The 22,178-nt window shown below is 42.4% G+C and overlaps 2 protein-coding genes across 4 annotated transcripts in view; both read left to right on the top strand.

Annotated features, from left to right (window-relative positions):
- The window catches only part of LOC121538424 (msx2-interacting protein), a 37,540-nt gene extending 34,350 nt beyond the window's left edge, over positions 1 to 3,190 (top strand). For all 3 annotated transcript variants that reach the window (XM_041846404.2, XM_041846406.2, XM_041846403.2), the window contains exons 12-15: positions 41 to 376; positions 539 to 733; positions 922 to 1,080; positions 1,243 to 3,190. In XM_041846404.2, the coding sequence (XP_041702338.1) occupies positions 41 to 376; positions 539 to 733; positions 922 to 1,080; positions 1,243 to 1,374 (822 nt within the window). In that variant the 3' untranslated portion in view covers positions 1,375 to 3,190. The remainder of the gene's footprint in view (positions 1 to 40; positions 377 to 538; positions 734 to 921; positions 1,081 to 1,242) is intronic.
- A 17,831-nt stretch (positions 3,191 to 21,021) lies between these two features.
- LOC121538425 (ephrin type-A receptor 2-like) overlaps positions 21,022 to 22,178 on the top strand; it is a 40,641-nt gene continuing 39,484 nt past the window's right edge. Inside the window, exons 1-2 of the mRNA XM_041846407.2 lie at positions 21,022 to 21,150; positions 22,050 to 22,129. Coding sequence (XP_041702341.1) covers positions 21,069 to 21,150; positions 22,050 to 22,129 — 162 coding nt within the window. The 5' untranslated portion in view covers positions 21,022 to 21,068. The remainder of the gene's footprint in view (positions 21,151 to 22,049; positions 22,130 to 22,178) is intronic.

The following is a 22,178-nucleotide window of genomic DNA, read 5'->3' as shown; positions in this document are numbered from 1 at the left end:
GCTTATGTGCTACATCTTGTTTTTTTATTTGGTTCCTCAGGATTGTGATCTCGGCCACAGGGGAAAGCTGTCTCAGTCACTATCTGCCAGGTCACTTGATGGAGGATATGAAACCAAATCGGACAACTCCCACCTCATTCACACAGCCTCCAAGGACCTATCCCACATGCCCCGGATGCAGAGCGACACCATTTCACCCTCTTATGCATCTCCCATGGCTCTCTCCCATAAGCAAGAGCTAGTTCTGCAGAAGGGCCCACCAGTCTTCATGTCGAGCCCTCCAGCAGCACCCCTCTCAAGTTCCTCAGAGTTGCACCCTGAGGGTAAACTGGGGCACTCAGGATACCGGTCCGTCGATATGGTGCAGCTTTTGATGGTAAGGAGGCTGAAATTAGAACAATTACTAGAGGGACAATACTGAAGACATTCAGTCGTCATTTGTAAGATTAGATTTAGAAATCTGTTTAGATAATATTGCTTGTACTTAAGATTTAATCTTTTTATCTGACCTGTCTTTGCTCCACTTTTGTTTGTGCAGAAATACCCCATAGTATGGCAAGGCCTGCTGGCACTGAAGAATGACTCCGCTGCCGTGCAGCTCCACTTTGTCTCTGGCAACAACGTGCTGGCTCACCACTCACTGCCGCCCCTGGAGGGAAGTGCCCCACTCCGCATCGCACAGAGGATGAGACTGGAAGCGTCCCAGCTCGAGGGCGTGGCTCGCAGGATGATGGTGAGTTGGTAGCTGTCCGCCATTAAAACAATGCATTTTTATCACGATTCTTGTAAGAAATAAATAAATAAAAAACTTTGGGGATGTTTTCTATTTAGGCAGCTGGTTCTCGTTACAACTGTGAATGTAAACATGCTTAATATTTCAGTAGAAAAGCTCAACCGATTTGATTGGGTTGTTGTTTACAGGTGGAGAGTGACTACTGCCTCTTGCTAGCTCTGCCATGTGGGCGAGATCAGGAGGATGTTCTCAGCCAGACCCTTCTTCTGAAAGGAGGCTTCATCACCTACCTACAGCAAAAACAGGCAGCTGGAATCATCAACGTCCCCAACCCCGGCTCTAATCAGGTATGTGGTGCATTAAGACTGTTATACCACGTAAGCATCCATTTTCAAAAAGACCTGTAATGGTCCTTTCTGTATTAAAGTAAACATTAGTTGGAGATGGGAGTATGCTACTGAACTGACTTCAAACACAGCTGACATGTGTCTTGTCTCTTCCTTCCCCAGCCGGCATACGTGGTGCAGATTTTCCCGCCGTGTGAGTTCTCAGAGAGCCACCTGTCCCGGCTTGCCCCCGACCTTCTCAACAGTATCTCCAGCATCTCCCCTCACCTCATGATTGTCATTGCCTCCGTGTAATACCTCTCCATAAATAAAACTCAATTTTCTTGAACCCACCAGAACCAAGCCAACACCAGCCTTTTTGGACTTTCATCCAGTTTAGAAAACTGGAAATGCCTCATAGTTTGAATGGGTTTGACCATTTTTGGTTTTAAAATATGTCTCTTCACCAAGTCCTTAAATCATCCTACCACCTCTAATTCCACAACTCTCTGTCTTTACGGAGAGCACACGGAAGGGTGGATTAGGAGTTTCGGTGATCAATTCTATGATCATCCATTTAACTTTTGCCATTGTTGGAGGTAAACCGGATTGCGTCTTGATTTACTAAGCATTCAAGGGGACGAGGGAACAAAATGAGAAGGATGGCTAAGGGATGTTTTTACTCGAATTGAAATAATGATTGTGATTTCTTTCTTTTTTCTTAGTAATGACTGATCGGATCTGTTTTCTATGTTGAGAAAACAAAATCAAAAAGGAAATCAAAAACATGACATTTTTACAGATTTTGAGAATGAAATGACACATATTATAATAGACGTGCTCCAGTGACCAATCTTCTGTACTGCTTTTATTCTTCTACCATCGACCAACTTAATTTCCTTCTACTTCATTTCCAGTCAGCTCTCCTCAATGTTCCATCCCCAGGAATGGATATATAAAGAATGTATCATTTGTTTATTTTTATTTGCCTCCTTTTCAAGTCTGATGGTGTTGTGGACAATTGCAAAACTGTAAATATGATAAATATTTAAAGATTAAAAAGATGCAGGGAGACCAAGTGGATTACATAACAGTTTATCACTTTAACATTTTGGGGGTGGTGAGGGGTTGCAACTGGCAAGGACCCCTACAAAACTCAGTCCAGTGGCATTTATAAACATTTGTTTTTAGAATTAATTCTGTGCCCAAATGTATTTTTCAAAGGAAAAATCGCCACAATGTATCTAAATAACCGGAACCTATTTTCATACTTGAATTTGTATTTGTCACTCGGATCTACTGTAATAGCCTCTGCTTGTTTTTGATATTTTCTTCATCAGCCCAACCTGTTACAGCCTAATGCTACTCCATTGTGAAATCCTGTCCTCATTTCCATTGAGTACCATTAACAGTTCTATTTGATGTTGAATTGTGGAAACTGTTTAGCAAACTAGTAAGCATAGTCCTTCTGTCTCTCTCCTTGTGTCCTCCACTGCCCCCTACTGTTCCTCTGAAAATACTCCTGGATACCAATGTGTTCCCAAAGTCAAAAAAGCAAATTAGTAAATGACAGCTGTAGCATGCTTAACTTGAAGAAGTAAAGGGTAAATCCAATCCATGAGGCAACAAATGTGACTTGAACTTTAAACAATACCAGGAATGGATGTGTAAACTGTCTATCTCTCTTTCCTTTCTCTGAACTAGTGTCTCCCTGAGCCAATGCTGTAAATACTAATGTTCCCAATCTGTGCTCTTGTGTACTTTCCCTTATTACTGTCTCCGTTCAGGGTCCTCATATTTTGTTTTGTGTGACAAAGCAAAGCAGTCTGAAAGAGACACAGCTAGTTGTGAACCGATGCTGAAAGTAAACCATGATTCTCAGTTTTTGTGCTGTAAATATTTATATTACTGCAGGCTGAATACTCTCATGGTGATGTTGAAGGCACTTATAATTTTGATATACAAATGACAAGAAAATACAAAAAATACAAAATTATTAATCTTAAACTGTCTTTTGATCAAATCTTCATAATTTTTGTGTGTATTTTGCTGTTCCTCTATGAGGACATTTTAAACTGTAAAATGGTTGTTTAACATACTTACAGATCATTAAATGGTCTGTCACTCTTGATTTGTGTTTGTTTGATTGTGTTAGTTGTCTTTGTATGCTTTGTTCCACTGTAGATACATTACTGTATGATAATATAATGCCAACAGCTTATCATATTGTTATTACTCAGATTATGCAGAACATTGTTTTCAGTTGTTTTCAGGTTACTACTTTTTGTGAAAAATGTTGCAGTGCACCTTGAAGTCACAAGATGTCAGCATAGGCAAGTATTTTGTACTTTGTCAGTGTCTGTAGCCTAAAGCCTACCATGCCCATTTAATGTTTTGAGTCTAGGTCCTATATCTGAGCTATTAGTTCACAATCCTAGTTTATTGGACAAATGCCTCTCATAAATTAGTTTTTGAATAACTGTCACTAATTTATACACAAGACAACTGCAGTGAAAAATCAACAGTACATGCATAGGAGAGAGCATAGAGAAGTTGAATTCTCCAAGAATGGCGTTGCAATTCATAGTCTTGCAAAGCAAGTCATACATTTGTATCTGATAATCTGTGCCCATATTTTGCATTTCTGTGAAGCAGTCTGAAGATTAGTGACTGGAGAAATATGTCTAAAATGGGAATCGGCACAAGGGAAGGGCAGTTAAAGTTGCACTTTTGTACTTATCCTCCCTGAGGCTATAGGGCTCCATGGTTTGGAGAATTTTAAGACTCATGCCTGAAAATTAGGGTTTCCTGCTGCTCCTGTCACATTCAAAAGCACACTGGAGAATCCTCAGAGGAATGCCGATGGGGAGTTAGTGGTGAGGAATTACTTGCGGGAATGTTTGGCGGTCAGGCCTGCGGGGACTCATATTTTGAGGTACTGAAAAGGGTGAAATTAATGGGGGACTGCCTGTAGCGAAGAGACTCCCAAGTACCCCAACTGTACATCATGGTTTAATAACCCTAAATTTCAGCCATCAAAGGATGTTCTATATTTCCTAAATAATGGCTTCTTCCTGAATTGTCACCTGTGGTTTTTGATAATTTAAACACTCATCCCCCATGCCTAATGGAATAATACAGAACTTTTCATAACAGTATATCATATCAGAGAGAAAAGGGAGATCCAAAGAGATGTAGAATTGCTGAGGTTGTAAAAATAGAGGTTATCAAAATACATCGAGGTGGCCACTGAATACCTGAGGGAGTGCACACCTCTCCTCTCTCATCCCATTATCAGCCTCAAAACGCCATCCTGTCGCGTACACTCGGAAATTATTCAGACCCCTTGACTTTTTCCACCTTTTGTTACGTTACAGCCTTATTCTAAAATGGATTAAATTGGTTTTTTTCTTCATCAGTTGACACACTACCCCATAATGACAAAACAACAACAGTTTTTTATAAATGTTTGTAAAAAATGGAAATATGACATTTACATAAGTATTCAAACCCTTTACTCAGTACTTTTTTGAAGCAATTGTGCTGTGTTTGACGGCCCCCTAACCAATTGTGCTGTGTTGTTTAGCGTTATTTGTTATTTATTCTGTACATAATGTTTCTGCCACCGTCTCTTATGACCAAAAAGAGCTGTTGGATATCAGGACAGCAATTACTCACCTCGTATTGGACGAAGATATTCTACAGACACCCGACAAGGCTCAAATCGCCGTCATTCGCATGAGAAAGAGACGGAGATATCGTGGACGTAGGTCGGGGCGCCTTGTAAGGATATGACGGCGAGCGAGTAATCTGCCTCTACAATCTGTCCTACTAGCCAACGTACAATCATTGGAAAACAAAATAGACGACGTACGATCATGGATATCCTACCAATGGGACATTTAAAAACTGTAATATCTTATGTTTCACCGAGTTGTGGCTGAACGACAACATGGATAACATACAGCTGGCGGGATATACGCTACATCGGCAGGATCGAACGACTGACTCCGGTAAGACAAGGTCTGTGTATATTTGTAAACAACAGTTGGTGCAAGAAAACTAATATTAAGGAAGTCTCAAGGTTTTGCTCGGCTGAGGTAGAGTATCTCATGATAAGCTGTAGACCACACTATTTACCAAGAGAGTTTTCATCTATATTTTTCGTAGCTGTCTATTTACCACCACAAAACGGTGCTGGCACTAAGACTGCACTCAATGAGCTGTATAAGGCCATAAGCAAACAGGAAAACGCTCATCCAGAGGCAGTGCTCCTAGTGGCCGGGGACTTTAATGCAGAGAAACTTAAATATGTTCTACCTAATTTCTACCAGCATGTTAAATGTGCAACCAGAGGGGGAAAAAACTCTAGACCACCTTTACTCCACACACAGAGATGCGTACAAAGCTCTCCCTCGCCCTCCATTTGGCAAATCTGACCATAATTATATCCTCCTGATTCCTGCTTATAAGCAAAAACTAAAGCAGGAAGCACCAGTGACTCGGTTAATAAGGAAGTGGTCAGATGACGCAGATGCTAAGCTACAGGACTGTTTTGCTAGCACAGACTGGAATATGTTCTGGGATTCTTCCGATGGCATTGAGGAGTACACCACATCAGTCACTGGCTTCATCAATAAGTGCATTGATGACATCGTCCCCACAGTGACCGTACGTACCCCAACCAGAAGCCATGGATTACAGGCAACATCCGCACTGAGCTAATGGGTAGAGCTGCCGCTTTCAAGGAGCGGGACTCTAACCCGGATGCTTATAAGAAATCCTGCTATGCCCTCCGACAAACCATCAAACAGGCAAAGAGTCAATACAGGCCTCAGATTGATTCATACTACACCGGCTCCGACGCTTGTTGGATGTGGCAGGGCTTGCAAACTATTACAGACTTCAAAGGGAAGCACAGCCGCGAGCTGCCCAGTGACACGAGCCTACCAAACGGGCTAAATCACTTCTATGCTCGCTTCGCGGACAAGCAACACTGAAGCATGCATGAGAGCATCAGCTGTTCCGGATGACTATGTGATCACGCTCTCCGTAGCCGATGTGAGTAAGACTTTTAAGCAGGTCAACATTCCCAAGGCCGCAGGGCCAGACGGATTACCAGGACGTGTACTCCGAGCATGCGCTGACCAACTGGCAAGTGTCTTCACTGACATTTTCAACATGTCCCTGACTGAGTCTGTAATACCAACATGTTTCAAGCAGACCACCATAGTCCCTGTTCCCAATAACACTAAGATAACCTGCCTAAATGACTACCGACCCGTAGCACTCACGTCTGTAGCCATGAAGTGCTTTGAAAGGCTGGTCATGGCTCACATCAACACCATTATCCCAGAAACCCTATACCCACTCAATTTGCATACCGCCCCAAAAGATCCACAGATGATGCAATCCTTATTGCACTCCACACTGCCCTTTCCCACCTGAAAAAGAGGAACACCTACGTGAGAATGCTATTCATTGACTACAGCTCAGCCTTCAACACCATAGTGCCCTCAAAGCTCATCACCAAGCTAAGGACCCTGGGACAAACACCTCCCTCTGCAACTGGATCCTGGACTTCCTGACGGGCCGCCCCTGGGTGGTAAGGGTAGGTAACAACACATCTGCCACGCTGATCCTCAAAACGGGGGCCCCTCATGGGTGCGTGCTCAGTCCCCTCCTGTACTCCCTGTTCAGCCATGACTGCATGGCCAGGCACGACTCCAACACCATCATTAAGTTTGCCGACGACACAACAGTGTTAGGCCTGATCACAGACAACGATGAGACAGCCTATAGGGAGGAGGTCAGAGACCTGGCCGTGTGGTGCCAGGATAACAACCTCTCCCTCAATGTGATCAAGACAAAGGAGATGATTATGGACTACAGAAAAAAAAGAGGACTGAACACGCCCCCATTCTCATTGACGGGGCTGTAGTGGAACAGGCTGAGAGCTTCAAGTTCCTTGGTGTCCACATCACCAACAAACTATTGTGGTCAAAACACACAAAGACAGTCGTGAAGAGGGCACGACAAAGCCTATTCCCCCTCAAGAGACTGAAAAGATTTTGCATGGGTCCTCAGATCCTCAAAAAGTTATACAGCTGCACCATCGAGAGCATCCTGACTGGTTGCATTACTGCCTGGTATGGCAACTGCTCGGCCTCCGACCGCAAGGCACTACAGAGGGTAGTGCGTACGGCCCAGTACATCACTGGGGGCAAGCTTCCTGCCATCCAGGACCTCTATACCAGCCAGTGTCAGAGGAATGCCCTAAAAATTGTCAAAGACTCCAGCCACCCTAGTCATAGACTGTTCTCTCTGCAAGCGGTACCAGAGCGCCAAGTCTAGGTCCAAAAGGCTTCTTAACAGCTTCTACCCCCAAGTCATAAGACTCCGGGACAGCTAATCATGGCTACCCGGACTATTTGCATTGTCCCCCCACCCCACCCCCTCTTTTACGCTGCTGCTACTCTCTGTTTATTATCTATGCATAGTCACTTTAACTCTACCCACATGTACATGTTACCTCAACTACCTCGACTAACCTGTGCCCCAACACATTGACTCTGTACCGGTACCCCCTGTATATAGCCTCGCTACTGTTATTTTATTTTACTGCTGCTCTTTAATTATCTTTTCCCATTTTTCTTAAAACTGCATTGTTGGTTAAGGGCTTGTAAGTAAGCATTTCACTCTAAGGTCTACACCTGTTGTATTCAGCGCATGTGGCAAATAAAATTTGATTTGATTTGATTTGACACCTGTATTTGGGGAGTTTCTCCCATTCTTCTCTGCAGATCCTCTCAAGCTCTGTCAGATTGGATGGGGTGTGTCACTGCACAGCTACCCCGATTGCTCAGTTTGGCCGGCGGCCAGCTCTAGGAAGAGTCTTGGTGGTTCCAAACTTCTTCCATTTAAGAATGATGGAGGCCACTGTGTTCTTGGGGACCATCAATGCTGCAGAAATGTTTTGGTACCCTTCCCCAGATCTGTGCCTCGACACAATCCTGTCTCGGAGCTCTACGGACAATTTCTTCGACCTCATGGATTGGTTTTTGCTTTGACATGCGCTGTCAACTGTGGGACCTTATATAGACAGGTGTGTGCCTTTCCAACTCATGTACAATCAATTGAATTTACCGCAGATGGACTCCAATCAAGTTGTAGAAAGATCTCAAGGATGATCAATGGAAACAGGATGCACCTGAGCTCAATTTCGAGTCTCATAGCAAAGGGTCTGAATACTTATGTAAATAAGGTATTAATGTTTTTTATTTTTAATACATTTGCAAAAATGTATAAAAACATTTTGTCATTATGGGGTATTGTGTGTAGAATGATGAGGAAAAAAATGAATTTAATCCATTTTAGAATAAGGCTGTAACGTAACAAAATGTGGAAAAAGGGAAGGGGTCTGAATACTTTCCGAATGCACTGTATATACAAAAGTATGTGGACACCCCTTCAAATGAGTGGATTCTGGTATTTCAGCCACACCCATTGCTGACAGGTGTATAAAATCGAGCACACAGCCATGCAATCTCCATAGACAGACATTGGTAATAGAATGGCCTTACTGAAGAGCTCAGTGACTTTCAACGTAGTACCTTCATACAGTGGGATGCCACCTTTCCAACAAGTCAGTTTGTCAAATTTCTGCCCTGCTAGAGCTGCCCCGGTCAACTGTAAGTGCTGTTATTGTGAAGTGGAAACGTCTAGGAGCAACAACGGCTCAACCCTGAAGTGGTATGCCACACAATCTCACAGAGCGGCAACATCAGCACAAGAACTGTTCGTCGGGAGCTTCATGAAATGCGTTTCCATGGCCGAGCAGCCACACACAAGCCTAAGGTCATCATGCGGAATGTCAACCGTCGGCTGCAGTGGTGTAAAGCTTTCCGCCATTGGGTTGGAGTGATGAATCTCGCTTCACCATCTGACAGACGAATCTGGGTTTGACGGATGCCAGGGGAACGCTACCTGCCTGAATGCATAGTGCCAACTGTAGTTTGGTGGAGGAGGAATAATGGTCTTGGGCTGTTTTTCATGGTTCGGGCTAGGCCCCTTAGTTCCATTGAAGGGAAATCTTAGTGCTACAGCATACAATGAAATTCTAGAGGATTCTGTGCTTCCAACTTAGTGGCAACAGTTTGGGGAAGGCCCTTTCCTGTTTCATCATGACAATGCCCACATGCACAAAGCGATGTCCATACAGAATTGGTTTGTTGAGACCGGTGTGGAAGAACTTGCCTGGTCTGCACAGAGCCCTGACCTCAACCCCATCGAACACCTTTGGGATGAATTGGAACGGCAACTGCAAGCCAGGCCTAATCGCCCAACGTTAGGGCCTGACCTCACTAATGCTCTTGTGGCTGAATGTAAGTAAGTCCCTGCAGCAATGTTCCAACATCTAGTGGAAAGCTTTCCCAGAAGAGTGGAGGCTGTTATAGCAGCAAAGGGGGGAACCAACATATTAATGCCCATGATTTTGGAATGAGATGTTCGACGAGCATGTGTCCACATACTCCTCTTCATCTTTTCCCATTGACTGGAATGTATTGACGTAAGCATCAATAGGTTGACACTCATCTTTTCCCATTGAGTACAATGTATTGACATAAGCATCAACCCTATGACACTCATCTTTTCCCATTGAATGCAATGTATTGTCATATGCATCAATTGGTTGACACTCATCTTTCCCATTGAACGCAATGTATTAACATAAGCATCAATTGGTTGACACAAGAGGTCTTCTTGGAGGAAGAAGGGAGTGTGACTACGAAAAAGACGTGAAGCGCAAGCAATTTATAGTGCCTCAACAGGCTAAGACAAGGAATGTTAATTAAGGCCCAGCATGAGAAGAAGCAGAGATGGTGGGACACAGTGTGAGGGGAGGACACAGAGAGCAAAGGGGAAACTGAAGATGCTGCTCCTCTCCTCACATTGTCCCCCCTCCTAGCAGCAGCGATAGTACAAAGGATAAAAGTTATGCTTCCTTAATGCTTGCTCGACCACCTTCATCTTTCTGTCCTTTCAGTCTGTCTCTTGAATGCTTAGCCCCAAACATTACATTCCAAAGGCCAAATTTAGCTAGTAAAAGAAAATACAAAGAATGTTGAAAATCCTGGTTTGGCCTTTTTCTGACTCTGATAAGTGCTTGTTTTCTTGTTTTTCGTTTTGTGTCTTGTTGCTCTGACATTCCATGCAGATGTTGTTCTGAATGTATTATCCACAGACAAATTTCAACACATGATAAACACAACTAGACAGGAATAATTACAATTATGGAATGCATTTATGAAATGCTTTCCTCTGGGTCTGTAAGAGATACCCTAAAGTTACATTATGTAGGGGTAAACTCACTTCATCTACCATCAATGTGGACCATGCACATGGGTGATGCATGGCAGTCATTTTATGACCGAATGCTCACCTTACCTAATCAGTTTCCGCCGCGCAAAGGCATAAAAATAAAATAATGGGATCAGTGGTTCTACAGCATTGCTGCTTAACAATATGTGAACGTGGCTCTGGATGCAACATCAAATAATCATTAAGACCTCTGGAAGACTCACATTAACATTTGAATTGTCTGAACAATAATTGTTGTAAGACCTAGGTTGAACCATTCGGAAGAAGTCTGGAGTGGGGGCAGCAAATGTGCCCTGGAGGGAATTGTGACTCCAAATGATGAATGGGATGTTCACTGTTCAGTAAGGTCTTCATTTGGGGGATCAGACCAAAGCAGCCTGCGTTTTACATGTCTAGTTTGTGGATACTCTAGGATGGGAGATTTTAGCGGCATGGCTCGCCCCTCCCTTGACTGTGTGTAGGAGGACTTGATAATAGGGTTGTATGGAGAATTCCAGGTCCCTGTCTAAAATGGCCTAATTTGAGGGAGCATGTTTTAAAAGAACACCCCCTCACTGTGTCTTTGTGATAGCGTGAGCACGCTAACACCACAACTACTTACAGTCACTAAATCAAACTTTTGTGAACAATGGTAGTGGAGAAAATAAATGTTATGAGGAAACACTGTTTGTGGCAATTGGTCCCCGGGCTCCCACAGTGAAAAAGCTGAAATTCCCTCCGTTCATTCATCTGCTTGGTCTGCCCTCATATTTAGCTTCACATTGAAATGTTTTAACATTTTCTTTTCAGGACAACCAGGGCTACAAGTAGAACAAAAAACTATTTGACATAAACAGTTTCATTCATGAGTTTTATATACAAATGTCAATATACAAATAAGGTTTGCCATACAAAAACCTGATTCAAAATGCATTTATAAGAATGCTGTAAGTACATAAATTGTTTTCTCAGTGGGAAGTTAATATCCAACTAGTCAGTGACTGTGTGGAGTTTGGAGTTTGTGACAGCAACTATGTGATCTTATTACAGCATTATAGACACTTTGTCCTTGGATTTCCTATGATATTCTATGTATAAGAACCCCTTACCTTCTAACGACTCTTGGGTGGCTTGTGAGCATCATAGAGCAAAATAAATGACATGTGCATGAGAATCTCAACTTTTCATAGTGGGCCCATAATACATTGAACAAAAATGTAAACGCAACATGTAAAGTGTTGGTCCCATGTTTCATGAGCTGAAATAAAAAATCCCCGAAATTTTCCATACGCACAAAAAGCTGATTTCTCTCAAATTTTGTGCGCAAAATTGTTTACATCCCTGTTAGTGAGCATTTCTCCTTTGCCAAGATAATCCATCCACCTGACAGGTGTGGCATATCAATAAACTGATTAAACAGCATGATCAATACAGAGGTGCACCTTGTGCTGGGGACAATAAAAGGCCACTTTAAAATGTGCAGTTTTGTCACACAACCCAATGCCACAGATGTATCAAGTTTTGAGGGAGTGTGCAATCGGCATGCTGACTGTAGGAATGTCCACAAGAGCTGTTGCCAGTAATTAAATGTTCATTTCTCTACCATAAGCTGCCTCCAACTTCATTTTACAGAATTTGGCAGTACGTCCCTTTTGTGGGGAAAAACTAATTCTGATTTGCTGGCCCTGGCTCCCCAGTGGGTGGGCCTATGCCCTCCCAGGCCCACCCATGGCTGTGCCCCTGCCCAATCATGTGAAATCCATAGATTAGGGCCTAATGAATTTATTTCAATTGACTGATTTCCTTATATGAACTGTAACTCAGTAAAATCTTTTACATTTTTCCATGTTGCGTTTATATTTTTGTTCAGTATAGTTTGCAGCTCAAACCGTTCAGATTTTACAGTTGTTTTTGTGAGAAGAACCGTTTTTCGGGATCTACCCTTGTCTCACAAACACTGCTCTAGTTCAGCCCCCTTCAATTGCACAGGCTAATGGTTGGTATCGGTGGATGCAGAAGAAATAGACGAATCCAATGCAAAACACGCAATGTTTAAAAGGGATTAGAAGCACTAAATCACTCCGGCGTGACCGTGGGACTCAAGAGGTTACTGTCTTAAGTTGTAAGTCAAGTTGAAAATGTAATGTTGTTGTCCTCTCTTCATTTTCTGTGAGTTCCTGATAAGCGTCTGGTATTTATGTTGATACTGGTATTTACCAATATTGGGGGTATTTACCAATCTTGGTGGTGTTCACTAATCTTGGTTATATTTTGTCCTTTGATTATTTGCAATAATCAGTTAATGAATGGTATTTACGTCTATTGCATTTCATTAGTAATGGGCAATTGAATGCAAAATGTTATGGAGAATAACATAGACTGTAGCCTTTCTGTAAACTCCTTAATCCAAGAGCCTTGATATGAACACAGACAACATGGAGAGAGACAGATGACAGGCTGCTTGTAGTAGCAGAATAATAGTACAAGCAGGAAGTACAAGGGAGCAAAGGTCATGTGTATAAATATACACACAGTTTATACAGTAATGCAAAACATCACACAGCCTAATACCACTAACACTGCATTCGGTCTCTGACTCATTCTTTCTACATCTGGCTTTTAGCCCATTTTTCTCAGGAGAACATGGCTACCCCTCCATACACTCCTATATACGGGGCGGCAGGTAGCTTAGTGGTTAAGAGCATTGTGCCAGTAACCGAAAGGTCGCTGGTTCTAATCCCAGAGCCGACTAGGTGAAAAATCTGTCTGTGCCCTTGAGCAAGGCACTTAACCCTAATTGCTCCTGTAAGTCGCTCTGGATAAGAGCGTCTGCTAAATGACTAAAAATGTTTTTAAAAATGTAATATACACAGTCTAGTACCTCCCAGTCCTATTTTGTCCCTATTACCTGGTCATAAGAGCAAGTTGTCAACCCACGGTACATACTGTATGTATGACACATCCCACACACTTTCCTGTAAGTGAGTTCACGTCTGGAAGTCTTTTTGTCAGAAAGGTCAATGTTATCATGCAAACATGATAGGACCAGTGAAAGGAATAGGATGAGGTGATTGTTCCACTTTTTCCAGTCAATACCCTAATACAATGCCACAGGAGGAATCGCGAGCTCTAAAGGGTCATAGTACACATTGTAGAGTAGACTCTTAGGTTGGGACAGGAAGGGAGAGCTCCAGGTATGGGTCTTTACCAGGTGACTCAGAGTCACCATAAATACATAAAACGTGTCATCATCCGGTTTCATCAGCTCCTCTCCTCCCAAGCTGCAATCTGATCTGGGGCCATATGTATCAAGCATCTCAGAGTAGAATAGATAATTGACTGTTCATTGGTTAGAACGGACATTACACACACACACACACGTTGAGAGGCACAGGGTCAGACGCAGTGCAGCGCCCCATGATGGAGAGTTATTGGAGGGGAGTAGGAGTCCATGTAATCTTATTACATTTACATTTACATTTTAGTCATTTAGCAGACGCTCTTATCCAGAGCGACTTACAGTTACTACACTGGAGTATAACTCCCTTATACTTTGCTTAAAAAAATAAAAAATACAACAAATACCCTACTATCTAACACTACACTCACTATTTTTTAAAACAAAAATTACAATAATAATAATAATAATAATAACTACCATACTCCACTATTTAAATCTATTTATTCCTACTTCAGGCCAACTCTAAAAGGCTGAACTGATCCTAGATCAGCATTGCTATTCTGAGACACTTTATGAATACGGCCCCTGAAACACAAGTAACAAGCAGATCTTTATTACATGATTTGTCATCACCTCTCTTAAGTTCTTGATTTCCTCCTCCTGTTTCGTCACAGTGGGTTTTGGATGGTAATGAAATGGAATGTGGCTCTGGGGGAACTTCGGGAAGTGATGTCGATTGCGCTCGTTTCACTTTTGTGGTTTAAATAAGATAGTGTTTTTGTGGTTTTTCAATTCTGTGGATACAGTACAGGCCCCTTCTATTTTGGCTATAACCGCTCCAGAGTTGAAACCCAATATGCCAGTGACAGTGAATGAGTGTGAGAGATTGTATCTGTTGGGTTCTTGCTATAGGTAGATGGTGAAGCAAGATTAAGGTCACCTCAGGTTCTTTTTCATTTTGTAATTCCCCAAGAGTGGTTTTGTTCAGGGCTATTCGGAAAAAGGGTGGGGTGGGATGGTAGTGAAGGGGTTAAGAAGAATCTTTCCGACCATGTATTTGTTTGTTGCTGGTTGAAAAGTTCCCTTTATTCTGCCTGCTTCACAATGTGTGGTGACCACTGAAGCATCAAGCACAATTGCAAGTTTGATTTTCTTCTCACATTGCAAGACAGCCAAGTGTGTTTTGATATCACCGTCACAAGATGCGAGGAATTTACTGTAGAACGTCAGGTATTTAGTGAATTGACATTGGGGAGGATACAAAAAAACATTATTGAAGTTATTTCATAAAACCAGCTCTATCTCTCAAATCGCTTCCATTCTGATTTACAGTATACTGTGGTTTGACCGTGGTTTAGGCAGTTATCATGGACTGGTTTATTGTCTGGGTTTTACATAAAAATTTGATTTACGCCTTGTAAAACATCCCCAATTGTACAGACGTACTGGGACACAGTGTCCCTACTAAGATCTTTGGACTCCATGCTTGCTTAATCCAACATCCACAACACCACTGGACATGTCTTCTGGGAGGCAACTTGTGTGGTCTTGAGTCTTGACACAGCAATACCAAAATATCAACTTTAAATGATGTGTTTCATAACTGTGACTCTTCTCTTGAATTTCACTGAATCACTGCCATCTCAAACCCATACATTTTACATGCCAACCTTTTAACAGAATTTCATCATTCTGTCTTGTCTTGGAGAAAAGACATACAGGTTTCTCTGCGGTTTGGAACTGGGAGCTGTTGAAAGAGAGCAGACAAGCAAGAACAAGCTTTCTGAGACAGGCTGGAGGAGTGACAAGCTTTGATATGAGCTGCCATTCCAAAGGCAGCTGTCATACACACTACTTTGTTCCCCCAGAACTGTATAACTACCTAAGTCCCATTGACCCTTAATTAGCTTAGCACCCACATGGTTGAGCGACACCTGTTTGTATGCTCACGCCCCTTTCTCCCACACTTGCCTCAATGGAAGTTACAGCTGTATTTGGTCGCCTAATAGTTGAAATGCACTCTGTTTTCACCCGCAGAGCAGCATGAGAAAGTGAATGCGTGTGTGTGTGCATGAATTGATATCTCCTCATATGCAGGTTCTAGCCACACACACTCACCACATCCTCCTGTGTAACCATAGCCTTATTTGGCACTATGTTATATACAATACAGTACACAAGCCTTGTTATGATGAGAAGATGAGAAGACATGGTTGAAAGATATACTGTATAAGCCCATCACTTAGCTCAATCAAAAAGGCTCTGAAATATTTTCCCTCTGAGCATTGTCTCATGTTTAATAGTCTTTCTAAGTAATGATGTAAGCCTGACTAGGGAAGCTAAACACTGTTCAACTGACAACCGAAGTCAGCCTGCAGGCACCCGGCCCACCACAAGGAGTCACTAGAGCTTGATGAGCCAAGTAAAGCCCCCCAGGCCAAACCCTCCCCTAACCCGGACAACGCTGGGTTAATTGTGCGCCGCCCTATGGGACTCCCGCTCCCGGCCGGTTGTGACACAGCCTGTGATCGAACCCGGGTCTGTAGTGACGCCTCAAGCGCTGCGATGCAGTGCCTTAGACCGCTGCGTCACTCGGGAGGCCCCTCTGACATCTTTCTGTATAGTGTATAGTATGTCAGTGTTTCCCAACCCTGGTCCTCGAGTACCCCCAATAGTACACGGTTTCATTGTAGCCATTGACAAACACACCTCATTCAACTCATTGAGGGCTTGATGATTAGTTGACAAGTTGAATCAGGTGTGCTTGTCCAGGGTTACAATAAAAATGTGTATTGTTGTGGGTAGTCGAGGCCCAGGGTTGGGAAACACTGTAGTATAGTACAGTCGTGGTCAAAAGGTTTGAGAATGACACAAGTATTGGTCTTCACAAAGTTCGCTGCTTCAGTGTTATGAGACATTTTTCTCAGATGTTACTATGGTATACTGAAGTATAATTACAAGCATTCCATAAGTGTCAAAGGCTTTTATTGACAATTACATTACGTTTATGCAAAGAGTCAATATTTGCAGTGTTGACACTTCTTTTTCAAGACCTCTGCAATCCGCCCTGGCATGCTGTCAATTAACTTCTGGGCCACATCCTGACTGATGACAGCCCATTCTTGCATAATCAATGCTTGGAGTTTGTCAGAATTTGTGGGTTTTTGTTTGTCCACCCGCCTCTTGAGGATCGACTACAAGTTCTCAATGGGATTAAGGTCTGGGGAGTTTCCTGGCCATGGACCCAAAATGTCGATGTTTTGTTCCCCGAGCCACTTAGTTATCACTTTTGCCTTATGGCAAGGTGCTCCATCATGCTGGAAAAGGCATTGGTCGTCACCAAACTGTTCTTGGATGGTTGGGAGAAGTTGCTCTCGGAGGATGTGTTGGTACCATTCTTTATTCATGGCTGTGTTCTTAGGCAAAATTGTGAGTGAGCCCACTCCCTTGGCTGAGAAGCAACCCCACGCATGAATGGTCTCAGGATGCTTTATTGTTGGCATGACACAGGACTGATGGTAGCGCTCACCTTGTCTTCTACGGACAAGGTGTTTTCCGGATGCCCCAAACAATCGGAAAGGGGATTCATCAGAGAAAATGACTTTACCCCAGTCCTCAGCAGTCCAATCCCTGTACCTTTTGCAGAATATCAGTCTGTCCCTGATGTTTTTCCTGGAGAGAAGTGGTTTCTTTGCTGCCCTTCTTGACACCAGGCTCCAAAAGTCTTCGCCTCACTGTGCGTGCAGATGCACTCACACCTGCCTGCTGCCATTCCTGAGCAAGCTCTGCACTGGTGGTGACCCGATCCCGCAGCTGAATCAACTTTAGGAGACGGTCCTGGCGCTTGCTGGACTTTCTTGGGCGCCCTGACGCCTTCTTCACAACAATTGAACCTCTCTCCTTGAAGTTCTTGATGATCCGATAAATGGTTGATTTAGGTGCAATCTTACTAGCAGCAATATCCTTGCCTGTGAAGCCCTTTTTCTGCAAAGCAATGATGACGGCACGTGTTTCCTTGCAAGTAACCATGGTTAACAGAGGAAGAACAATGATTTCAAGCACCACCCTCCTTTTAAAGCTTCCAGTCTGTTATTCTAACTCAATCAGCATGACAGAGTGATCTCCAGCATTGTCCTCGTCAACACTCTCACCTGTGTTAACGAGAGAATCACTGACATGATGTCAGCTGGTCCTTTTGTGGCAGGGCTGAAATGCAGTGGAAATGTTTTGGGGGGATTAAGTGTCACGATTTAACAGGATATGAACCCAAATGCAGACAACTACACCGAGCCAGAGAAGGTTTAACAGGTTTATTTACAAAGTTCAATTGTCCAGGTTTCCAAAAATAGGGGAAGAGCAAGTCCAGGTCTACAGGGAGGGTAACAGATCCAGGTTCTGAGCAGGAGTGGTACCGTAACGTCCTAGTGTCCGTGGTGAGTCCAAAAGGGAGGTCCAGTAGTGGAAAGCAGGATGGTGGTGGTGGCAGGAGTGAAGCGGAGGCAGGAGTCAGGTTCCAATAATATGGTCGTATTGACTATGATCTGACGATGAGTGGCAAGTTTGACCGGGTCTTTAAGGCTGAGGTGATTATGGTAAATGAGCTGCAGCTGGAACCCTGACTCCCGCACACCAGACTTCACTCCTGCAATCAAGAACAGACAGAGGGGAGGGGGAGAGCAGAGAGAGAGAGCTACCTAGCAGCAGTAGGCCGAACATTAAGTTCATTTTCATGGCAAAGAGGGACTTTGCAATTAATTGCAATTCATCTGAACACTCTTCATGACATTCTGGAGTACATGCAAATTGCCATCATCAAAACTGAGGCAGCAGATTTGTGAAAATTAGTATTTGTGTCATTCTCAAAACTTTTGACCACGACTGTATATCACTGAGATTATATTGTTCAAGCCTTACTCACCCTGTCAGCCTTTAGCTACCCCACCAATAGTTTGCTCTGCATTTTGCACTTTGGTCTCATTGTATTAAAAAAAGACTTGTCTGTTTAGGAATTTAATAGCTGTAAGTCTGACAGGCAATTGGGAACAATGTCGTATACAGAGCCAAAAACAGGTATAGCATAGCCCCCGCTTCTGCTGAGTTGACTACACCTGTGCTTGCCAGCTCTCCCAACCAAGTCAGCCCCCCCCCATTCACTTTGCTTCTCAGTCTACACATCCTGGATTAGCTTTTAGTGGTGCACTATAAAGAACAATATATATTCTAAAGAAGTTACAGGCACCGCCAATACACGTGCCCCCTCACGTAGAGCATTTTAAGGTTTTGTAACATGCATACAGTACATTCGGAAGGTATTCAGACCCCTTCCCTTTTTCCACATTTTATTACGTTACCGCCTTATTCTAAAATGGATCAAATGCAAAATGTTCCTCATCAATCTACACACAATACGCCATAATGACAAAGCGAAAACAGGTTTTTAGATTTTTTTTGCAAATTTCTAAAAACCAGTTTTTGCTTTGTTATTATGGGGTATTGTGTGTAGATTGATGAGGGGAAAAAACAATTTAATCCATTTTAGAATAAGCTCTGTAATGGAAGGTCACAATGTTGGCGATGATGACTTAGAAGTAACCCAACTTTATTCTCTGCATCTCTGCATGTCTGCAATATTGTAAAAAATCATAACAATTAGACAGTCCCCATTGCCTAAATCTTTTCATATACAGTTTTGTACATGGTATGACACTGATGGTATGATTTAGAATTTTGTGCAGTAGTATTTACTGATTGCTGGAAACAGTGAACACAATTGCACACATCTCTTCTGATGAAAACAATGTGTTAATATTCTGTGAACAAAACACTTAAAGGCCCAGTGCAGTCAAAAACGTGATTTTCCTGTGTTTTATATATATTTCCACACTATGAGGTTGGAATAATACTGTGAAATTGTGATAATTATGGTAACACTTTTTGGTGAGATGGAGTTTTGGCTTGCCTGGTGACATCACCAGGCGGTAAATTACTTAATAGACCAATAAGAAAATCTCTCTGCCAATAACAGCTAGTTTTCAGTTTTTCCCTCCCCACTCAGACCACTCCCAGACAGTCCTAGAAAAATTATTGCTTGAGAAATTGCTCTTTGCTAAGAAGCTAGTTTTGATCATTGCTGTTCTGCTATAGATACGTTTCAACACAGATCCAAAAATTGCTTGTATGCGACTGAGAAAAACTGTAATGGAAAAATACAATCGTCTAAGAGGGATACACTACTGTGACTCTCACTCGCCCCTCTCCCCCTCTCCTCCCTTCACCTCTCTCTACCCCTTACTTATTCCCTCCCTCCCTCTCTTCTCTCTCTCTCTCTCTCTCTCTCTCTCTCTCTTTCGCTCTGTCTTAAATGTATATCTAGAGAGAGAGAGAGAGAGAGTGGAGTGATTTTAGGTTCAAAAGCTCACTAATGTGGCATTTCATGAGGCTCAATGCATTCTCCCTAGTGTGCGGGGCTTTGTGAAACCAGAGCCTCAGGGTACGGGGAGGCGGCATGGGGAGTGAGGATTCGCACATGGCTGGGAGAGAGGGAGAAGCCCAATCGTTGTCTAGGACAGGTGTCTAGGAACATAAAGTCTATAAAATGTTCCTAGACAGGTGTGACTCTTACAAAATCAATGACACACTGTATTGTAATCATCTATTGTGAAGACAGCATTTAAAGGTAAATATCTACCCAGAAAATCTAACAGGTTGACAAAGTATTCAGGAATGTTTTAGTGAAACCATGGTTTAAAAAACTACAAGATGCAGGTAAAAATTCATATTAAATTAATATTATTCTCACACATATCACACACATAACCATAGTTATACTGTACAACAAATAATGAAAGTAGACAGAGCTTGACTCCCAAATTCATTTGCAAAGGAGTTACTAGGTGATGGATTCTTTAATCCTCTATATTCATTCTCATACCAGCACACCCTCCCACTCCCCATATGCCATACTCCAACCTCTCTATCTCTCCCCATGACAATACATATTTTGTTCTACTTCACTAATATTCATCAAGGGGATGGTATTTCAAATTCTAAAGCCCATATGTAAAATTATTTGTCATTTCTCTTGACTTTATGGATTAACTGTGTTTGCATGTCACATTGCTTCAGATTCTAGAATATGAACTTTTATCATGAGTTTCACGCAGTATTGTTCTTATTTTGTACACAAAGAAAGAAACATAAAAAGGTAAATAGGCCAACTTTTTTATTGATATCTGGTTTGCTTGTGGCTCAGGTAAATTATTGAGGCCATCAAAAGCATAATGCTAATTCCACTTCCCTGTTCGCCACACCCCCACCCTATAAGGAATTGATGACATTCCAACAGGCGTGGTTGATGACCTCCTCATTTGTGAATGAGGCTTCTGCGAACTCAGCGTTCAGTTGAGCAACTAATGTTAGTGTGGAAGTATCCCAACCTAGCCTAGAAATAAGGAGAAAACCTTCCCAAATGGATTCACGTGGAATTAAGTGCTTGTTGTTTTCCTATGTATTTATTAACGGTATATTTATTACACTACAAACTAAAGAAGGTAAGCAATGTCTTGGCTACTTTTATAAATCAAATTTCTCCTTTTGCAACAAATATCCTTCTATGCCCAGGTTGTGGGACCACGAGGAAGTTGAATGTATAAAGCGTAGGGCAAGAACGTAGTGATACAATGACGCAACTTGTAGAAGTGTTGTTTTTTTGTTGCATTTTGACCACAATCCCTTATCAATTTTCAGAAAATTTAAACCACATTCGATTATCAGCTGTCTATCCCTGATCACTTTAACAACATGAGGGTGTGCTGAGAGTAATCTACATTATAGAGGGCTAGTACCTGTTTGAATGTTGAGTTCACAGATTGTCTCTAGATCAATAAGATTGCAGTGTGACGTTGTATGAACATATGAAATATAACACAGTAGACTGTTAGGCAAAAAAAGTAAGACTATGCTACTTTGCCATAGTTGTCCTACACTGAAATTAAATGATGAAGTGGAGATTGTTTTCTTTATTTTTTCAAAAGGAATTAAACGATTTCACGCTTGTCAGTGCAAGGTAGCCTAAAATCTACATAAGGGAGACATGGATAATTATCTGCATGGCTGGGCTGAACATTCATACCTGTTACCACATAGTGCACGTTGAATGATAGATGATAAAGTTAGGATATTCTATCTCATTAAGTTAATGATTACACCCTAAGCTTCCTTTTTAATTTTAAGTCACTGACATAGGCCTATGTTTAAGCCTCACTTTAGGAAGTGTAAGGGAATACGACGTTAAATCACTATTCATGAAGTAAAATATTAGTGGAAATTATAATACCAAGAAGCAAATTAACTTCTTGTCCCAGCTCTCTCTGTTAGGTCAATCACATTTCACTAAGTAAATACCTATTTGGTTGAATTAGACTTAATTTTGACTTTTTACCCTGTGCAGTGGTGCTGTTGGATATGAGAGCATCAGGAAGTGAGCTAGGCTGGCTGACCTGGCCATATGAACAAGGAGACAAGCAAGGGGTGAGTATCCATCCACTCTTTTCCATGCCCTGTCCCTGTCCTCTTCTCT

Source organism: Coregonus clupeaformis, chromosome 24, assembly GCF_020615455.1.
Source record: "Coregonus clupeaformis isolate EN_2021a chromosome 24, ASM2061545v1, whole genome shotgun sequence".
NCBI classification, from domain to species: Eukaryota; Metazoa; Chordata; class Actinopteri; order Salmoniformes; family Salmonidae; genus Coregonus; species Coregonus clupeaformis.
This window is presented reverse-complemented; position numbering and strand designations above follow the sequence as displayed.